This window comes from Capricornis sumatraensis, chromosome 3 (genome assembly GCF_032405125.1).
Source record: "Capricornis sumatraensis isolate serow.1 chromosome 3, serow.2, whole genome shotgun sequence".
Taxonomy (NCBI): Eukaryota; Metazoa; Chordata; class Mammalia; order Artiodactyla; family Bovidae; genus Capricornis; species Capricornis sumatraensis.
The window spans coordinates 160,103,348-160,125,248 of NC_091071.1; the positions used below are offsets into that span (position 1 = coordinate 160,103,348).

General features: G+C 39.3%; 1 protein-coding gene across 1 annotated transcript in view; it reads left to right on the forward strand.

Moving 5' to 3' along the window:
* COL4A3 (collagen type IV alpha 3 chain) overlaps positions 1-12,797 on the forward strand; it is a 159,053-nt gene extending 146,256 nt beyond the window's left edge. Inside the window, exons 44-52 of the mRNA XM_068967501.1 lie at positions 1,460-1,532; positions 3,651-3,722; positions 3,812-3,937; positions 5,007-5,105; positions 6,599-6,811; positions 7,738-7,915; positions 8,043-8,157; positions 9,101-9,273; positions 10,099-12,797. Coding sequence (XP_068823602.1) covers positions 1,460-1,532; positions 3,651-3,722; positions 3,812-3,937; positions 5,007-5,105; positions 6,599-6,811; positions 7,738-7,915; positions 8,043-8,157; positions 9,101-9,273; positions 10,099-10,183 — 1,134 coding nt within the window. The 3' untranslated portion in view covers positions 10,184-12,797. The remainder of the gene's footprint in view (positions 1-1,459; positions 1,533-3,650; positions 3,723-3,811; positions 3,938-5,006; positions 5,106-6,598; positions 6,812-7,737; positions 7,916-8,042; positions 8,158-9,100; positions 9,274-10,098) is intronic.
* Positions 12,798-21,901: the final 9,104 nt, after the last annotated feature.

A 21,901-nucleotide genomic window follows, 5' to 3' on the forward strand; every position in this document is an offset into this window, starting at 1 on the left:
GATACTCACCTATCTCCAGCAATAGGTATTTCTCCTGTTCTTCATGACTTTTTGAAAGTGGCAAACACTGATCTTATAATCACATTGAAATTCTTCCAAGAACACTGGGATGTGGAAAGTCTGGTTTGGAAATGCAGTCTGTCTTAAATCCTCTGTAGTGTAGGCATCTGTATTTGCACCTGAAAGACAATTCTTATTGTTGTTCAGTCACTAAGTCGTGTCCAGCTCTTTGTGACCCCATGAACTGAAGCACGCCAGGCTTCCCTGACCTTCACTATTTCCCAGAGTTTGCTCAAACTCATATCCCGAATCAGTTAGGCCATCCAGTCATCTCATCCTGTCATCCCCTTCTCCTCCTGACCTCAATTTTCCCCAGCATCAGGGTCTTTTCCAATGAAAACTGACTCTTTGCCCTTAACAACTCTCTCCTTGCAGGAAACAGCTTCCTCCCCACCTAAGGGCAGGGCCTGGCACCAGACCTTTCTCCCTGGTTACCTTTACCTCTGAAGAACAGGCCAGACTTCAGAAGCCTGAGAATCCTTGATCACATGCTCCTGTTTTCTCTCCTTCCTTTTTTAACCTCACACCACCTTATCTAAGAAATAGGACTATTCCTTCTTCGGTCTCCAAGCTCCAAGGACAGCTAGCTCAATGACAAGTTTTGTTATTGTTGGCATTTTCAGAACCTTCCATTCATTGTTTTCAAGTAATAGCATCTGTCTCAATTCATATAGACAGTATAAGACTGGAGGTGACAAACATTCTGACAAACAGCTCCTTTTGGAAGCCCTGTTCCCTCTCCTCTCCTCCTATGGCCCTGCTTGAGCATCTCATGGCCACAAGGGCAATTAGTGTGAGCCTCAGAAGATGGGAGTATCTCAGCCCAGTCAGATCATTGCATCCTTGCCAAGAGTGATGTCAAAACTCCACTGACACCCCCTTCCTACTCCCATCCCTAGAACCTGTACTTCTATCACTCTGACCAGAGTAAGTTGTAACTCTGAGGGCTTAGTTAGAATGATGATAGTTGTTACAGTTCAATAGCATATCTGTTGTCTTTGCAAGAATTACAAATACAAATTATAATTTTCATTCTGGCAATCTGGTACCTGTTCTTCCAGAAAGACCTCCGAATACCAGGCAGTTCACTTTGGAATACAGAATATCCAATTGTATCCAATACACTAACATACATTCACATCAGAAGTTATGTTCACTCTTGTGTTCAAATGTAGTTTTAACTTCTTTTTTACTGAAAAATCATAGTCCTAAGGTGAGGTCTAGGTGGCACAGAAGTTACGGGAGGTGATATAGTGGATTAGAAGGTAAAAATGATGTCTGTCAACTTTAGATCATTCTGATCCAATATGATAAAATATCTTATATGCTTTAAAAAACTATAATTAACATTGTGATTTTTAAAATGTGTCTTTGGTTCTACTTCTTATTTGAAACATAGGGAGCACCAGGTGTCCCCGGTCAGCCAGGGGCCAGAGGTGATCCTGGATTCTACGGATTTCCAGGCCTGAAAGGTACTATTTTTGTTCAGTCCTCTGTGGATGCAAAGACAATGACCGTGAGTCACATTTTAGGGCACACAGATGTTACTGAACCCATAGTGTCAGAACAGGCTGGGTGCAAATAGAATGAATAAAGGAGAATGAAGCAGGAAGACTACACCAGCACCCAACCCCAGAGGCCTTAAAAATTAAACCATGTCTTAAGGATGCAAACTCTAGAAAAGCTTAAAACAGAAACAGTTTGAAGTGGTGACCTTAGAGTGTACTGATGTGTGTTGGGCCAGAGAATGGGGAACTACATCAATAGCAACAGTGTTGCTTTGAATGATTTATTTTACTTTGTGCCTGTGTGATAACTGTAAAAAGCTGAAAATCTAAACAAATATTCACAAACTGATCATGTGGGAGGGGAAGTAAATTTTTATATGCAGATTTAAGCATTTGGTTTTTTATGGGGCACATGTGTTATGTTTTTTAATCAGAGAAAACATGATTTGGAGTTTTAAGTTTAAAACATTCATACACATAAAATTTAAACTTCAGGTTTTCAGAAAATCCCCCATAATGGTACTATGACCTCAAATGACATTTTGAATTTTGGATGTATTATCTTAGCAGGTTGAATCCACTGGGACTGTTTTGTGTGTGCAGGGAATTGATGATCATAGTATAAATCGATGCTAAATTAGTAGTAACCAAAGTGAACAAAACCATATTTCCATGAAAGACACTTTTCCAGTTCTGAGGGAGGACAAGGTGGAGGTCAAAGATAGCCTTTTCAGTTTTTCAATCACTGGCTCTTCAAAGAGCAAATAACTAAGGAGAAACCAAAGCAAGAGCTTCTGAGAAATCTCACTAGCCACTGGGTGGGTGAACACTGGCCTGGGGAAGATGTGGACCATTTGTCACTCTTCCAAGTCTCAGAATAGGAACAGCTAAGACTTGAAAAATTATAGAAGTGCTATACCAAAGAAAGAAATATCCTGGTGAAATATTTAGATGCATATCGAGGGCATGTGTGCGTGCATGCTAGGTTGCTTCAGTCATGTCCGACTCTTTGCGACCCCATGGACTGTAGTCCACCAATCGCTTCTGTCCATGGGATTCTTTAGGTAAGAATACTGGAGTTGCCTCTTTCTCCTCCAGGGAATCTCCCCGACCTGGAGATTGAACCCGTGTCTTTTATGTCTCCTGCTTTGGCAGCTGGGTTCTTTACCAGTGGCACAACCTGCAAAGCCAAGGAAAATTCATAAAATAAGAAGTATTAACCAGTTCTTTTGAAATATGTTCCATGAAACACATTCAGTTATTCTCTTAGATATAAGAATAAGACTGTCCATCATCTGGCATCACTAATGAGTTTGAACTTCTTTGGCAATTTTTATTCCCCAAAAGATTAGGCATCTTCTGGTAGATATAAGCAAGTATTAACATATCCTCAAGTTCTGATATCAAGTGGATAATTTATAGTGTGATTGCCAGTTAACTTTTGATAACTGTCTCACTGTATTTCTCCTATGAATATCATATTTAGTATTAAGTTCCCCAATTAGATGTTATAGCAACCCACTCCAGTATTCTTGCCTGGAAAATCCCATGGACAGAGGAGCCTGGTGTTCTACAGTCCATGGGGTCACAAACAGATATAATTTAGGGACTAAAAACAGCAACAACAATTAAATATGATATGTACATTGTGTCAAGATTTTTAAAAATAGTGTTTCTCCAAACCAGTGTTTCTTGGTAACTTTTTATTCATGTCAAAGACTGGGAGAGAAACCTTACTACTTTGATAGTTTTCATCAAACAAGATATTCCATATAAGTTCATGAGAGTTCCTAATATAACTAACTTTGGGCTACTAGTAAAGCTAAAGTAATAAACTAAGAAAGTAGATACCTATGACAACCAATATAACTCACTAGGAAGTGCTAAAATAAGATTTAATGTCACTTCATATTTCACCTTAAATATTAAATTGGTTTCTGAACTTAAAAACTAAGAACTCTTTCCCTTCAGTGCTAAGATACTAGTACTAATGTGTACTTCTAGAATACATTTGTAACAGATACTACACATGACCAATTGGGTCCAAATGAAATGCTTGACATTGCTTTTTTTTTTTTTTAGGGGAGAAGGGCAATTCAGGATTTCCAGGACCACCTGGACCTCCAGGGCGAATTGGGCCAAAAGGACCACCTGGTAAATCTACAATTTCCTCCATATTGCTCTCAGTGAAGAAAGAGTAGCTCATCAGAAAAGCCATCATCCTTTTCTGTTCATGCCAATAGGTGTACGTGGAGAGCCTGGCACAGTGAAGATCATCTCCCTTCCAGGAAGCCCAGGCCCACCTGGTTCAGCTGGAGAACCAGGGATGCAAGGAGAACCCGGGCCCCCGGGACCACCAGGAGATCCAGGTGTGGGATCACTAGAAAGTAGTTGAACCAAACTTTTTGTAAAGAGATTTGGAAACAAATGATACAACTTCACAGAAAATGTTAAATAATATAGTGTTTTTAATAATCAGCTTTCAGTCAGTTCAGTTCAGTCAGTCAGTTGTGTCTGACTCTTTGCAACCCCATGGACTGCAGCACGCCAGGCCTCCCTGTCCATCACCAACTCCCGGAGTTTACTCAGACTCATGTCCAATGAGTTGGTGATGCCATCCAACCATCTCATCCTCTGTCATCCCCTTCTTCCCCTGCCTTCAATCTTTCCCATCATCAGGGTCTTTTCAAATGAGTCAGCTCTTCACATCAGGTGGCCAAAGGACTGAGCTTATTTTACTCTAGGCCAGCAAATAAAAGAACTTTTGACCCTATTGACAACTGGTGTTTATAGTATAAGGTTGAGCAAATACACTACAGGGCACTCAGGGTTGTTTTTTATTAAGGTAAAAGTATGAAGTCTATCTTCTCTGAAAACTGCCAGTCTTAGAGCTCTATTTCTAAATGACTGCCTGAATAAACCCGAGTTCTATGTAAAATATTTATACCTTTCCAACACTTTGCACAGCACTTGGAAAATTAATAAATGCAAATGTACTTACTATTATGAAATTTTTTTAAATTATTGGTGCATGGAAATTGAACTAACCCCTTTCTATTGGCCTAGCATATTGTAATAGACCTCTGGATGGAATTTTTGTGTTCTAGGTTTACCTGAATCACCTGAGAGATAAGAGAGATTGTATTACTTTGATCAGTACAAGGGCATAGTGAATTCTGAAGTAGCATTAATCTAAATCCTAACATAGTACTAAAATGCTGTATTTCATATACCCCTAGTTCATTTTTTAGTTTTCTTTTCGCCCTTAGGAAGTAGATTGTAGCATGTTGTCCCAGTCTGCCCAGGGGTGAGGGTCTCTTCTATTTGTAGGACTTCTGTTATTGACACTGGGGAAGTCTCAGGTAAACTGGGATGGTTGGCCACCTTGCCTTTTATCCTATATGAACCATTCAATACAATGTTGGTTTTTTGCTTTAGGACCCTGTGGGCCAAGAGGTAAACCAGGAGAGGATGGTCCACCTGGAACTCCTGGACCAACTGGAGAAAAAGGCAACAAAGGGTCTAAAGGAGAGCAAGGTAAAAAAAAAAAAAAAACAGCTGGCTGTTCTTCACTGAGGGAGAGCTATTCTCCGTATATACATAGAAAGATTTGTTTGAACTTATGAGAACTCTAAATATTTCAGCGTGTGCAGTGCAGAGAAGACTAAGCCGGGGCAAACATTCTTTGTGAAGTAGACAATCAAGAGTTATTGGAATATACCATTATTTCTTTGTCTTAATTGGGCAAACGTACTCCTGATTTTTAACCTGCAGGCTCATAGAGCTAATGAAACACCAGTTCTATTTTCAGAAAAGCTGATACTGCGTACTTAGTTAGTAACATCTACCTCTAAGCGTGGCACCTAATTTTGATACCTACTGTAGAAAGTGATGATCTACTTGTTTAAGATTAAGGTTTATAGACTTCAATTAAGAATGGGTTTTACTTATTGGCATGTTGATACACATGCATCTTATGAGATAAGAGCATGGCAGAGTTAATAAAGCACATAGATTGATATAGAATTTGCAAACTATCATACTTATATAATTTTGCTATTATAAAATAAGTTAAAATTACCTTATAAATTCTCTACAATTTTTAGTATTAATCTAATTTACAACAGAAATAAATGAACTGCACATTTTTTTCCAAAGAAAAGAAAAACAGTGGCACCTAAGTTATAGCTGGAAAAATATTACTTTGATATGAATAGAAGAGCAACTTAGTATCATTATTCAGGAAAGCCATCTTCTAACTATGCCATTCTTGAATACAATTCAACAACTCATGCGTGTGTCCTAAAAAGGGCATAAGCTTATATGTGTCAATTTGATACACCTGAATCAAAGTCTACCTTCTGCAAAAGTTTCAAAAGCACACTTCTAGAAAATATTTAAATGTCCAAATCTTAATTTTTAGGATTGAATCTTTGTTAAAGTAAGAAAAAGTTCTAAATGTGGTTTCCCAATTCATTGACATACGCCCAGATCTACTATGACACAACTGTATAAAGATTAGAGATTTGTCTTTAAAAATTCAAATATAATGCTAGCTAATAATAATAACTGCATAATTGCTCATGATTTGGTACTGTGTTTTTCAAAGTGGTAAAAACAAAATTCCTATTAATAATTATATGAATTTAAAGACTTTACTGGCCACATCTGGTTTTCAAAATGGGGCCATAGCAAGACTGAGGATACTACAAAACAAGCTGTGTTGAGAATTACTAGCAAGTAGACAGAGATGGTCTTGATGCCAGGCACCACCGGGCAACATAGAGATGAAGAACTGATCTCAAAAAACTCATCATCAGATATACACAAATATTTATAACAAGAGGCATCTGTAATAAAATAGTCAACATTTAAGAAAGTTCTTTGGCCATTTTATAAACCATACTTCTTTAGGACTCCTTTCTACATTTGAGGCTTAATAAATATATATAAATATTCAAATTAGTATTTTGGATAAACAAGTTTGAGGTTTTGTTTGTGTTGCCACATGTATAGTGTGTTTTCTAAAGGACCACCTGGATCCGACGGCCTGCCAGGCTTGAAGGGGAAACCTGGAGACACTGGACCACCTGCAGCAGGGACAGTGATGAGGGGCTTTGTCTTTACCCGGCACAGCCAGACCACAGCGATTCCCTCCTGTCCAGCAGGGACAGAGCCACTCTATAGTGGGTTTTCTCTTCTGTTTGTGCAAGGAAATGAACAATCCCATGGACAGGACCTGGGTAATGCCCCTGTTTAATTTCTATCCACTTTGTTCCATATACAGACAGTACATTTTTATGGCATGGGGTCCTTCCCTCTGAAGTTAAGTGTAAACAACCTGAGTATCTTTAGCACTTTTGTTTTTATTTTGTTTTTTAATTTTTACAATGTTGTGTTGGTTTCTGCCATCCAACAATGCAAAGCAGCTGTAATTATACATTCATCTCCTCCCTTCTTCCCCTTCCCCCATCCCATCTTTCCAGGTCATCACAGAGCACTGCTACACAGCAATTTCTCACCAGCTATCCATCTTACAGTAGTATATATCTGCATCTGATAGTATATATCTGCATTGATGCTACTTTCTCCATCCATCCCACTCTCTCCCTCCCCTCTTGTATCCACAAGTCTCTACATCTGTGTCTCCATTCCTTCCCTGCAAATAAGTTCATCAATACTTTTAAAAGAGAGTACATAAGACATTGGCCTCATGTCTAATATTCATTCTGGATTGTAAGCTCTAGAAGGAGCCAATCTAGTTGGTCTTCTTCAACAAAAACAATTTTCACTTTAACCTGTCTGCTGTTCAGGCTTAAAAGTAAAATCTGTTCCAAAGCTTGGCCTGGTTATTGGCCATCATATACATATGAAGAACTGGGGATACTTTGAAGCAAAGACATTTTCTCAAAGACCTCCGCTAGTCCTCAAGTTCTAGATCAATAGAAAGGGCCCCGGCAAGTGTTAAAGATGGAAGGAGGATTTATATCCCTATTGGATCTTTAATTCTTATCAGCATTAAAACTTTTCAATCACACATTTTGCAAATAGCTCTTTTGTGTTTTTTCCAGTTTTTGCCACGTTATGTTTTAATTAGCTTTTATCTAGTAATGATAATCAAAATAATTGGAATTCACTGAAAGTGATACCCAGTCTGATGTTTTATTAGGAACACTTGGCAGCTGCCTGCAGCGATTTACCACAATGCCATTCTTATTCTGCAATATCAATGATGTATGTAATTTCGCATCTCGAAACGATTATTCATACTGGCTGTCAACACCAGCTATGATACCAATGGACATGGCTCCAATTACTGGCAGGGCCCTGGAGCCTTATATTAGCAGGTAAAATCCCAGTCCCTTAGTTTCATGATGGCAACAGGTGAATCCCTTCCTTTGCCACAGAATGCAAGGCAGCACACCATGGTGCAGAAAGTGGTGATGCAGCCGTATTTCTTGTTTCATGCTACAGATGTACCGTCTGTGAAGGTCCTGCAATAGCCATAGCTGTTCACAGCCAAACCACTGATATCCCCCCCTGTCCTGCTGGCTGGATTTCTCTCTGGAAGGGCTTTTCTTTCATCATGGTAAGGAGAAAAGGAACAGTACATTCATAGTAAGCATTACCCATGGAATCTTATGTGGTCTCCAGGAATGATATTGTTAGGCATCAGAATGCAAAATCTGCTGTGAATATTTGCTTGAAAATCTGCAAATATGCTTTAAGTTTGTTTGTTTTTGTAAATAATGGAGCATTTTAAAAAACAGACTTCTCAGAAAGAGATTACCCACATATTCCAAGTAAGACCCTTTGAAGTTCCTATGAAGATGGGAACTAAAAGAGAAATAGCCTTTTAAAGAAAAATTCTCCAGATGCAAGTACTAAATGAAGAAATCTATGGACTGACATTTGTGATTTTGATACCTGCACAGATGTGGTTGGTGACTATTCATATTTTGTGTAACATCATTTATGATACCGTATTCTCCCTTCTTTACTCAATCACTAATTCAACAAATATTTATTGAATGCCTACTCTGTGCTATGACCATTCTAGAAACTAGGATACCAGCAGTGAACCAAAGTTCCTGCTCTCATGGAGCTTCTTTCATAGAGGTAGACGTATAAGTGAGAAGACGACATAACAATAGTAGTATGTAGTGAGTTCAGATGGTGAGCAGTCCTATGGAGAAAATAAAGCAAGATAAGAGGAGAGACTGATAGGGATGAGGTCAAGGAAAGCTTTGTGGAGCAGGCCTCTGAATGACAAAAAAAGAACATGTCAGACCTGGGGGAAAAGCATTCTAGGCAAAATAAACAGCTTTTAGATTATTTTCAATGATTATCCTTCAACTTGGAAGGCACCTGGAGTGTTATAGTAAATTTGGGTAAATAAGCACAAGAAGTTCAATTCATGCTTTTTTTGGGGGGGAGGGCGGGGGGGCTTCTATTACAAAAAAAAAAATTAGAGCATTGAAAATGTGAGCACCATGCACAGAATTCTTATTTGGATCCTCTTCTTGTGATAGTTCACAAGTGCCGGTTCGGAGGGTGCTGGGCAAGCACTCGCATCCCCCGGCTCCTGCCTGGAAGAATTCCGAGCCAGTCCATTTATAGAATGTCACGGAAGAGGAACATGCAACTACTATTCAAACTCCTACAGTTTCTGGTTGGCTTCATTAGACCCCAAAAGAATGTTCAGGTAACTATTCAAAGTTAAGTTTAATCTGATGACTCAGCTGCATAACTAGTCAAAGGTTGCCTGTGTTAGATTTTCATTCCCCAGGTGCTGATGTACTCATGTCAAAAAAAAAAAAAAAAAAATCCCTGTGGCAATAAAATCCTGTTTAGCTTGGCACTCCCAGTGTACAATTGGTCTAGAGTCGACAAGTAGCCTTGGTTTCTGCTACTGTACCAATAAAGACCAAAAAATATTATTTTTGTCATCATTAAAAATATTTAATATTGATGTATGACTTTATAGACTACGGAATAAACCTCTACAGTGAAAGTGTCAGTTGATCAGTCATGTCTGACTCTTTGCGACCCCATGGACTGGGCTCCTCTGTCCATGGAATTTTCCAGGCAAGAATACGGGAGTGAGTTGCCATTTCCTTCTCCAGTGGATCTTCCCAACGCAGGGATTGAACCTGGGTCTCTTGCATTACAGGCAGATTCTTTACTGTCTGAGCCACCAGTGGGGTCAAAAAAAAAAAAAAAAACTATCACATGATCTACTAATTTTAATTTATCATCTTGGAAGACTTTTGAGTATTAGAGAATTAAAAAGGGAGCAGTATTTTTTCAGAAAAAAAAATCTGTAAGTTTGCATTTGTAAGTTACTGCTAAATACAACTAAAATGATAAAGTGTTGACATATATATCTTTTCAGAAACATACCTCCCTGAAATAAAGTTTAGGTGAGCTACCATATTTATTAACAAAACTCAGACCCAGGATGTATTTCCCTTTTATCTATAAATTGATGAGATTTTTGGTGTTTTTTTACTTTTGTTTTTTATTTCAGAAAACCCATTCCATCAACTGTGAAAGCTGGGGAGTTAGAAAACATAATAAGTCGCTGTCAAGTGTGCATGAAAAGGAGACCATGAAGAAATAAAGAAAAAATAAAGCCGTTACTTTTCATCCTAAATAACCAAGTAATATCGCAGAACATGCACTTATTTAAGTATCTTTCTCTTGGAACAGCAGTACAAAGTTTCTATTTGTTTCCCCACACAACAAAGCCTTTTTTTAAGTTAGTTCTGAGATACTGGTCTCTAAATCTGTACTGTATCAAAGCTCCCTAATGCAAAGCACTAAGCTTTTCACAAAGTATCACCAAAATCTTGTATTCCACTTTTATCCAGTGCACTAAGTAAATGGCGATTGTATAAAGTTTGATACTACAAGTGAAGAGCTATTTGGTCCACTGGATTCCCAGGATTCACCCCCTTTCTATTCCAGTCTTGGAGACGCAGGGAGGCTAATTCTGTTTTAGATTGCCTGATCACCTGCTTCCCAAAGCTTTAGACCCTGGGTAGGGAAGGGGATGAAATGGGATATTAGAACATCATGAATAAACTAGACTTTCAAACCTGATGAGTAATCTAAGACCTAAGGGAACCAAAACTGAATTGAGGCTCATAGACTGTCTAGTGCTTTTTCAAACACACCCAAGACTAAGGCCAGAAGGGGGCTGCCCTGAATGGAATAATAATAGCCTTGGAAATACTTTATGGTTTTGGTTTACATTTTTTAAAAGACATTTTTGTTTGTCCATTGAATTCATTTCACTACAGCAATATAGCTTGCTTATATTCAAATAGATACAATTTTTGCCCTTAGTAAATTAACTACGCCCACACAAATAACAAATTCCTTGATATGCACTTTATCCCCATCCCTATAAATGTTGGTGCATACCTTATAAACTAGCAGTTCAGCAACCCATGGAATAACTGAAGGCATCTGTTGGCTAATCAGGCTCAAAATATTTTTCATTTGCTCTAAATATTTCATTTAACCTGGGTGTTCAGAGATGTATTCTCTTGTTAACTACATAATTCTTCCTTTGTTAAAGACATGTTTTTGATATTACATATTCTTATAAACCATTTGAAGAGTCCATTGTGTAAAAAATTTTGATGTGCAAATTGTATAGTTTGGTGGTTGTATGTCTTAAAACTTGCTTTTCAGCGTATTGATACATTCCCAAGTTTACCTAATTCAACTTAAGATTTTATTCAACACCAAGTCATATCCCAGGCACTGCACTAAATTATAGACACTAGGGGATGAAAAGAGACTTGTTTCTGATCCAATATCTCAGAGAAGGTAACTGTTTCTGTTAAGAATTCTACGTGTCTAAGTTGTTTTTCTTCCTTTTTTCCCTTTGTTCCTGTATTTCATCAGAATAATTCAGCAGGCCTCAATAAAGGTTCAAAAATAATATTTATGCCCAGAGAAAGCCCAGGACATCTAGCTTCTAGGCATTACAGAAGCCAAGGTCTGAAAATGTTAAGAAAATGAAAATCCACAAAACCTTAAAGACCATTTATACTTGATAGTAGCACTATTTGATTAATCTCAGAGGCCTTATGTCCAGAGATAAAGCTCTGCAGATGCTTCTTAGTCCACCAAGGTGGAGTTGGTGGTGCTGATATTTAAATTCAGGTTATTGTTTCAACCTCAGTTGCTTTGTAAATGAAGGTGTGACCCCAGAGGAAAACACAGACGGTGACCTTGGTTGGCATCCTTCACTGCTCATGTGAGTGCTGTGAAGTGACTTTTACATTGAAGCTGAGAAGTGCATTTTACTTAGATTATTTGCTTAGACTCACCTTATGCTAAGACTTTTTTTTCTCTAAAAATATCCAACTTTCTTAATTGTACCATAATGGCATAGGGCTAGCTGATCTACACAAACCCTCTGTAGGTCAGCAATTCTCAAAATTGCTGCTGGTCCAGGGACCAGCAGCATCAGCAGCACCTGGGTACTTGCCATCAATGCAAATGCTTAGTGTAGACATTTAGAATCAGAAACTCTGGGGGAAAGGCCCAGAAATGCATATTTAACAAGCTTCTTCAGGTGATTTCTGATTGAGAAGAACTGTTCTAGGCAAACATACAAGAAGCTGTTCTACAGACAGTTACCAGTTAAGGCCAAGCAATATTGCTCCATCCATAGCTCTCTTTAAAGTCCAAAATCACAAGTGACCTCAAGGTCATCTAATTTTACTAAGTTAAAGCCCTATATTGGTGCTAATGGCAAATGACTGGCCTCTGCTTGTTCCCAGGCTCCCTCTTTTCTTGTCCCATTATCAGTGTTTAACTTCTGAGGAATACAAGTGATGCTAAAACATTAGATCCCAATGAAGTCATATTAAAAGTGGCTCAGTTCCCCTTCTAAGACTGAACATTGAAACACAGCTCATGAGCATTACTTTCCAGATATCCATCAGTAGTTTATAAAGTTATGAAGATTTAACTTTGTAGATAAAATGTAAATAACTTGTTTCTTTTAAATCTGGGGCTTCAACTTTGGAATTTCACAGTGTGCTGAAATAATGGGTTTCTCAGAGGTGTTTTTGCAAGATAAACATTATCAAATAACTTATTTATAAAAGTATTACAATAATTCTAAATTTGAATTTTATTGCTAATTTAACTTACAAAGATTTTTCTATGCATCCAGTGCAACTTACCGCTACTAAACTTAATTTAATATTTACTCTATAACCAAATGAAATATATTTAAAATATATTGAATATTTTATATTATTATATCTTGACAGAATTACAGTGTTGTACTAATATTTCTGTAATTACACCTTAAATATTATGTTGTTGTATTATCTAAGAATAAAATGGAAAAATTTATATCTGGTCTTATTTTTTTCAAAATATAAACAAATTAATTGTTTTGGATTGTAAAAATAGTATATGTTCACTGTAAAAAATAACAGTAATTATGAAGACTATATAAAAATTGCCATGATCTAACCCCTCACCCCCATCCAGGAAAATTAAGGTATTATCATCTCAGACTTTTTTCTTGACATATTTTCAAATCAATAGGTAAGAACTAATCAGTATTTATATGGATTTTTCTACATAAATCAATGAATAGGCTGACATTTAATTTTATTATGGATGTATTATGAACATTTTATTCATATTTGTCCAGTTGTTTCCTCAGGATAAATCTCTAGGAGGAAAACTGCAAAAATCAAAGGAGTTGCAATCTTAGGCCTTTGAGATATATATATATTTTTATACACACACACACACACATGTTCTCCAGAAACACTGCTAGAATTTCTAGTTGCACCAATACAATGTTATGAAAACATTCATCTCCTTATGCTTTTACCAATATTGGACATTGCTGTTCTTTCACAATTTTGCCAGTCTCAATTTATATTTTGCTCATTATCAGCAAGGCTGAACATTTACCACTTATACTTGAGGGTTTCTTTCCTGTGAAAGGCCTAATCATATCTTTATGCATTTCCTACTGAGGTATTTAAGGAGTTTTCATAAATCAAGAGGAAAAGGTATAAATTACAGAAGTTATGGATCTTATATTTTGATGTTTCCCATTTATAATGCACCCTATTCAAGAAAAAATATTCATAAAATTTCAAAGGTAGAGAATTGGTAAAGATGAATGCCCTTAATAAAAAAAAATCTGAATTCTCACAGGTAAGGAACTTTTGGGGTGTGTCAAACGACGATGAAGATATCATATGAAAACACAGAATGAATGGTGATGCTGAGTAATAATTCTAAGAAAACCAAGAAAATTGTTGCCCAAATATTTAGAAACAGTTTCATAACTGGACCAAAAAAATAATTAGAAAACATTTTGATCAAAAAGTATACTAATCCATTTTAATGAACTTATTTTTACAAGCAGAAGAATGAATGCTGTGTTGAGTTCATTATCTCTACTTATAAGCCTGTTTATAAGAAAGAAAAGTCTTATAGAAACAAAAGTCTTCATCAGGCTCTAAGGGATTCCTTGTAACTTATTGACAGGGCACTTGCAGAGCACTTAGTGTGGCTAGTTCACCTTAGTCTTACCCCAGCTCTGCTCACTGGAAACTAAAAGACAACCAAACACAGAAGGCAAAGCAACTGATTTTGAATCATCATCGACATCGTCCAGTCAGTTGTGTCTGACTCTTTTCGACCCCAAGGACTGCAGCACGCCAGCCTTCCCTGTCCTTCACCATCTCCTGGAGTTTGCTCAAACTCATGTCCATTGAGTCAGTGATGCCATCCAACCACCTGATCTTCTGTTGTCCCCTTCTCCTCCTGCCTTCAATCTTTCCCAGCATTAGGATCTTTTCCAATGAGTCGATTCTTTGCATCATGTAGCCAAAGTATTAGAGCTTCAGCTTCAGCATCAGTTCTTCCAATGAATAGTAAGGGTTGATTTCCTTTAGGACTGATTGGTTTCATCTCCTTGCAGTCCAAGGGACTCTCAAGAGTCTTCTCCAACACCACAGTTCAAAAGCGTCACTCAGTTTTCTTTATTGTCCAACTCTCACATCCATACATGACTACTGGAAAAACCATAACTTTGACTACATGGACCTTTGATGGCCAACTGATGTCTCTGCTTTTTAATATGCTGTCTAGGTTTGTCACAGCTTTTCTTCCAAGGAGCAAGCGTTTTTAATTTCATGGCTGCAGTCACCGTCTGCAGCGATTTTGGAGCCCAAGGGAAAAAAAAGTCTCTCACTGTTTCCATTGTTTCCCCATCTATCTGCCATGAAGTGATGGAACCTGATGCCATGATCTTCATTTTCTGAATGCTGAGTTTTAAGCCAGCTTTTTTCACTCTCCTCTTTCACTTTCATCAAGAGGTTCTTTAGTTCCTCTTCACTTTCTGCCATTAAGGGTGGTGTCATCTGCATATCTGAGGTTATTGATATTTCTCCCAGCAATCTTGATTCCAGCTTGTGCTTCAGCCAGCCTGGTATTTCACATGATGTACTCTGCATGTAAGTTAAATAAGCAAGGTGAAAATATACAGCCTTGATGTATTCCTTTCCCAATTTGGAACCAGTCTATTGTTTCATGTCCAGTTCTAACAGTTGCTTCTTGACCTGCATACAGATTTCTCAGGAGGCAGGTAAGGTGGTCTGGTATTCCCATCTCTTAAAGAATTTTCCAAGTTGTTGTGATCCACACAGTCGAAGGCTTTAGTGTAGTCAATGAGGCAGAAGTAGACGTTTTTCTGGAACTCTCTTGCTTTTTCTATGATCTGACAGATGTTGGCAATTTGATCTCTGACTCCTGCCTTTTCTAAATCCAGCTTGTACATCTGGAAGTTCTCAGTTCAGAGACTACTGAAGCCTAGCTTGAAGGATTTTGAGCATTACCTTGCTAGCACATGAAATGAGTACAATTGTGTGGTAGTTTGAACATTCTTTGGCATTACCCTTCTTTGGGACTTGAATGAATACTTACCTTTTCTAGTCCTTTGGCCACTGCTGAGTTTTTCCAAATTTGTTGGCATATTGAGTGCAGCACTTTCACAGTATGATCTTTTAGGATTTGAAATAGCTCAGCTGGAATTCTATCACCTCCACTAGCTTTGTTCACAGTGGTGCTTCTTAAGGCCCACTTGACTTTGCACTCCAGGATGTCTGACTCTAGGTGACTGATCACACCATTGTGGTTATTCGGGTCATTAAGATCTTTTTTTGTATAGTTCTTCTGTGTATTCTTGCCACCTCTTCTTAATCTCTTCTGCTTCTGTTAGGTCCATACTGTTTCTGTCCTTTATTGTGCCCATCTTTGCATGAAATGTACCTTGATATCTCTAATTTTCTTGAAGAGATCTCTAGTCTTTCCCATTCTATTGTTTTCCCCTATTTCTTTGCATGTTCACTTAGGAAGGCTTTCTTATCTCTCCTCACTATTCTTTGGAACTGTGCATTCAGATGGGCATATCTTCCCTTTTCTCCTTTGCCTTTTGCTTCTCTTCTTTTCTCAGCTATTTGCTAGGCCTCCTCAGACCAGGCTCAATTTAACCATTCAGATAAATACTACCCTCTCTAGGTTTTTGGAGACTAAAGTGTTTCTAAAAATGATAACACTGCTTAAAACCTTTTTAGAACTATTGCTTTGGAATTATCCTTAACTGCAATTTATCAGTCAAATAAGGAAATAGATCTCATTACTTTATACCCAAGACCTACAACATGCTCAATATGGTTGCTCCATGAAAGCAGTGAGATGAGTAAGATACAGACCTTGGTCTCAGACATGGAACTTATCATCTGGTAGGAGAAAATAAAGCAAATACATAGATAATTGTAATATGCAACAGAATGTGACAAGTACTGTAAGAGTCAGTAAACAATGGTTCATAAGTTGGAGGCCTTATAAAATCACAAAAGTGGATATTTTAGGTGGTCTTTCAAGGTTAGTTAGAATTTCAAGAAACAGAAGTTGATCAGAGGCAGGATGGCATTATAAGTGTCAGAAATAGATAAAGGTAAGTATCAATAGTTAGAAAAGCATGAAGTAATCTCAGAGAAGGCAATGGCACCCCACTCCAGTACTCTTGCCTGCAGAATCCCATGGACGGAGGAGCCTGGTAGGCTGCAGTCCACGGGGTCGCTAAGAGTCGGATATGACTAAGTGACTTCACTCACTCACTCACTCACTCACTCTCAGAGAACAATCAATGATCAAGACTATATACATATATATCATTCACACATGTAGTAAATGGAGTGGCATGGCAGGAGGTGAGGGTCATATTAGAGTTTAGAACACCATGGTGAACTTGTACATCATTGGTTGGTATTAGAGACCCACTGAAGACTTTGAGCCAAAGAGTAGAACGATCATACAGATGGTAATATGGAAGATTCAATATTTCAGGATCACAATCTTCATTTGAAACTTATTTCAGTTTCCTTGGTGGGGAGTGGACAGGAGTAAGAACCAGATTATAAGTACTAAGAAATAGAAAGATACTAGTGGAGCAGCAAGACCCTCAGTTCTAAAGGTTTTGGTCATAGCTTATTTAGCTTGGTATCTAAATTCCCCCCAAAGGTTGGTTTGGAATAGCTGATCATTCCTAAGATCGTCTGCATTTAAAGGATGATTTGTCAGTATTAAAAAGGGGCCCAAGAAGGAAATTCTCAGAGGACTTCCTAAGTTGTTTTAAAGAATGGTAACATTTCTAGATGTTACCAACATTCAACATTCAGAAAACTAAGATCATGGCATCCCGTCCCATCACTTCATGACAAATAGATGGGGAAACAATAGAAACAGTGACAGACTTTATCTTGGGGGGCTTCAAAATCACTGCCGATGGTGACTGCAGTCATGAAATTAAAAGACGCTTGCTCCTTGGAAGAAAAACTAGGAACAACCTGGACAGCATATTCAAAAGCAGAGACATTACTTTGCCAATGAAGGTCTGTCTAGTCAAAGCTATGGTTTTTCCAGTAGTCATGTATGGATGTTAGAGTTGGACTATAAAGAAAGCTGAACTCCGAAGAATTGATGCTTTTGAACTGTGATGTTGGAGAAGACTTTTTAAAGTCCCTTGGACTGCAAGGAGAGCCAACCAGTCCACCCTAAAGAAAAATCAGTCCTGAATATTCATTGGAAGGACTGATGGTGAAGCTGAAACTCCAATACTTGGGCCACCTGATGCGAAGAACTGACTCATTTGAAAAGATCCTGATACTGGAAAGATTGAAGGTAGGAAGACAAGGGAACCACAGAGGATGAGATGGTTGGATGGCATCACCAACTTGATGGACATGAGTTTGAGCAAACTCTAAGAGTTGGTGATGGACAGGGATGGCTGGCATGCTGCAGTCCTTGGGGTTGAAAAGAGTCGGACACAACTGTGTCTGAACTGAACTGAACATCTCTAGAGTATCTTTAGACTCTAGAGAAGTACATACTCATGCGTATGTCTTCAGCTGTTAACATCGAAGAATACAAATGTATTCCTTGAATTGGCTTCAGTCCGCTCCAGTTTTGACGAACAAGGTACTGACTTTCTCCTAGAAAGTTAGTGGTTATGCGGTTGTCTGCCTGCAGTGCAGGAGACCCCGGTTGGATTCCTGGGTGGGGAAGATCCCCTGGAGAAGGAAACGGCAACCCAACTCCAGTATTCTTGCCTGAAAAATCCCATGGATGGAGGAGCCTGGCGGGCTACAGTCCATGGGGTCCCAAAGAATCGGACACGACTGAGCGACTTCACTTTCACTTTAAATGGTTAGCAAACAGTTCTTGGAAACTAAACAGGGCTTCTAACTACTGTGAAACCTAACTTCTTTTCCGAGATCCTTACCTTTAAGGGTTAGTAAAGCAGGTCAGGGTAGGGATCACTGTTAAGGAAGACACAGAGGGCTTGAAAAATCGTCAAAATTGGAGTATAGTGTTTAAGAATCACTTGCAGAGCGGGCGAAATATGCAGATTATTAGGCCTCACCCCAGTCCTGATTTTGATGCAGACAGTCCTGAAAACTAATTATTTAACTAGCTACCGAAGGTTTACCTTTTAAACACGAGATGCGGTGGCCGCACTTTGCCCACAACAAAGATGTCGCGGAATCGCCGTCGTACAGCCCCGCTCCTCTGCGTGGGTCTTACGTCCGCCCTTCCTCGCGTCACATGACCACGAACCTGTCTCAACTACAGCTCCCGGAAGGGACCAGTCCCGGGCGTTCTCGCGTCTCTCTGTCTCTCCCCGCCCGCTGCGGGCGTCTCCGGCCGGTGATTTGCCCGGGCGCCTCCGTGCGCTCGGCCAACGGCCTCTGAGACCGCCCACCCGAGCACCAGGGGAGCCGGCGGGCGGCGGCCCTCGCCGGGGACCCTCCAGCGGGCCCAGGGGTGAGTGCTGACGTCTTCCCGACCCGGGATCCGCGGCCCGAGCCGGATGCGGGGCCTAGCGCTGTGGCCGGGATCCTCCGGCAATGGAGGGACCGGCTGTTTGCCCAGCCGGTCCGTGGTGCGGTCTTGGCCTTCCCCAGGGGCCTCCCCGATTCAACCCTGACCTTTCCTCCTTCTCGGAGCGTTGCTCCCCCCTTTAGTGTCTGAGGAAAGCAAGGGAGAGCAGCGCACCCTGTTGCAATCGTTCTGGGGCTAACCTTTCCCGCTTTAGTTCTGTGCCTTCGTTTGGTCGAAAAATTGAGTTTTCCACGTAGAAGATAGTTTCTGGCGTGGGAAACCCTAAGGGCGTCCTGAGAGTTACCACTCAAGCCTGTCATGCTTCCCAGCCGAGGTCCTGGTACCTTCCAGGATGACCTTGATCCCGACGCCTGTCTCTTTGAAAGTCGTTTTTGGTTTGTTTTTAATTTACTTTGTGTGTGGGGAGGCAGGACGTGTTGGAGAAGAAAAGCCTTGTTGGAAGCCCGGCGCCCCGGGGAGGTCCCTGGTCGCGCCGATCGGGAAGCATCCCTGCTGCAGGTGTGGATGTCGGGAGATGCTCCAGCGTTTCCTTCCAGGAGCTGAAAACTGGAGAAAGCTCGGATTCCCCTTCCGTCAGTGTGTGACCTTCTTCGTCTGCAGGACGAGTTCCCCTTTTGTGGTAGAAGAAAACCCCGGGCTGCCTCCTACAAGAGGCTTTCTCGAGGGAGGAGAACCCTTTCAAAAGTGGTGGCGTCTTTTAGTTGCAGAAGATAAAAAGCCTTAAGCGCCTTTGTTTCAAATATAGAACCAGTTGTATACAGGCCTCTTACCCCACAGAGGGACTTTAACTGAAGGATCTTAAATGTTTTCTCTCCCTAGATGGAAAAAACATTTCTTTCGGTGTTGATTGCATCCCCTAATGAGATCCCAAAGGAAAAACCCTTAGGAAAATAGATTGGGAGAGAATTAGAACGATTTAGTTGTACCTCGGAGTCTCTGCCCGTGTAATTAAATTGTGTGTAGGTAGGACCTGCTATCTTTTTGGTTGCAAGCACTTGTGAGTTGGTTTTGCTCTTTTGTTTTTTTTCCCAAAGGAAATTGTGTTTTCTATCCCTTCCTGTCTGATAGGGCTACCGCATTTTATGATTACAAAGTTTAGCGGTTACTGTCTTCCCTTTGGTGTTGAAACTTGTTTCCTGTGGATTGATAGCCTTATTTTAAAATTCGTTAACTCGTATTTTTCCAACTTTTCAGTGACTTTTCTTTAAAAATAAAAATGAATCCTGGGTTACTACGGTGTGATTTTCTTATACACCCATTATTTAAATGTGAAAGTCAATCATTCATGTCCAACTCTTTGCGACCCCATGGACTATACAGTCCATGGAATTCTCCAGGCCAGAATACTGGAGTGGGTAGCCTTTCCCTTCTCCAGGGGATCTTCCCAACCCAGGAATCAAACCCAGGTCTCCCCCATTGCAGACGTATTCTTTTTAAGTATAGTTGCTTGAAAAGAGAACTGAAATAGGGTGACCAGTATAAAAACCTTGAACTAGGTCCACACAATAAGTGACAAACAACCTGACTTTTTTTTTTTTTTTTTTGGTACTTGGGGAATTATAGAAATCTTTGTAACCACAATCAATTTGACCCAAGTTCTTTCTGTGACTTCCTGGGCTGTGTCTTTCGATCCCAGCATTCTAATACAGAAAATGAGAACGTAAAGCTTGATTCATTATGTCCCCAAATTGGGGACACTTTCCATCACGTGGAAGTGGATGTGACTTAACTCTAGGTGGTTTGCGGGTGAGGGGTTTTTGTGAGAGTTATGTTTTTGTTACCTGTTTTTGTGTGTGTACATTAAAGGATTTTGTCTCTTTAGTTATATCACAGAGACTCATGTACCTAGTAGACTGGAAGTGACAGAACTGGAGTTAATGTCTTAACTCCAGATGAGAAATTTATTTTCATTTATGCCAAAAGATACTACCAAAAATGTCATAGTCTAATGGAGGGGGTGTGGGGTGGGGTGAGATTTTGATTGAATTTGCTTAAGCAGAAAAGCCAATAATTGGAACAGTACAATGTTAAATTGTAGTAGAAAAGTTTAATCTACCTTGTAAGTAGCTCATATTGGCTGCAGGAGAATTTGGCTTTTTCTAGAAGTTGTCTTTTCAGTGTCCATCTTTGGTGATTTAAATCCGTGATACTTTACAAACTCAGAAGGTCTTATAAGCAAAGATGTTGCTGTAGAATGAAATGCTGAGACCTGTGGTATGTGGTAGTGGAAAGTTAATACGAAGGCTGAAATGTAGTAAATGGAGTGAAGAGAATGGCACATTTTGGGGAGATACTGTTCTAGCAATTTGCATCCCTTGTTTATTATTATAACATTTCAGTTTATAATGTCTTAAGGCTATACTCCTTTTGAAGTGTCTCTTTCAGTGTTATTTCCAAATACAAGCTTTTACTGTGCTTCAGGTACACATATATGTTACGTATAAGAAAGGTGTCTCATTTCTTATTTAGAATGATGCACAGAAATTGATAAGCGGTTACCTCTGGGGACCTGAGTTGTTATATAGCATAGGATCGGTGGGACACTTGATTGTTCTGTATGTTTTTGTGTACTTTGTACCGTGTGCGTGTGTTACTGGTTCAAATTAAATACTGAATTAAAGTTATGAATGAAATTAAATACTGAATGAAAGTAGCTGGATGAAAATCTCGCCAGTGCATTCGTTTCTCCTTAATATGTGTATGTATGTATACACTTATATATACGCCTAAGTATTAAGATTCTGTTAAACATATATATATTTCGTCAGCTATGTTTTTCTAAATTCAAATCAGAAACAGTAGTCTTTTATCTCGTATTAACTAGTGAATGGTTGTAGGGTTCTGTCTCCAGGCCTAAAATTGGTGGT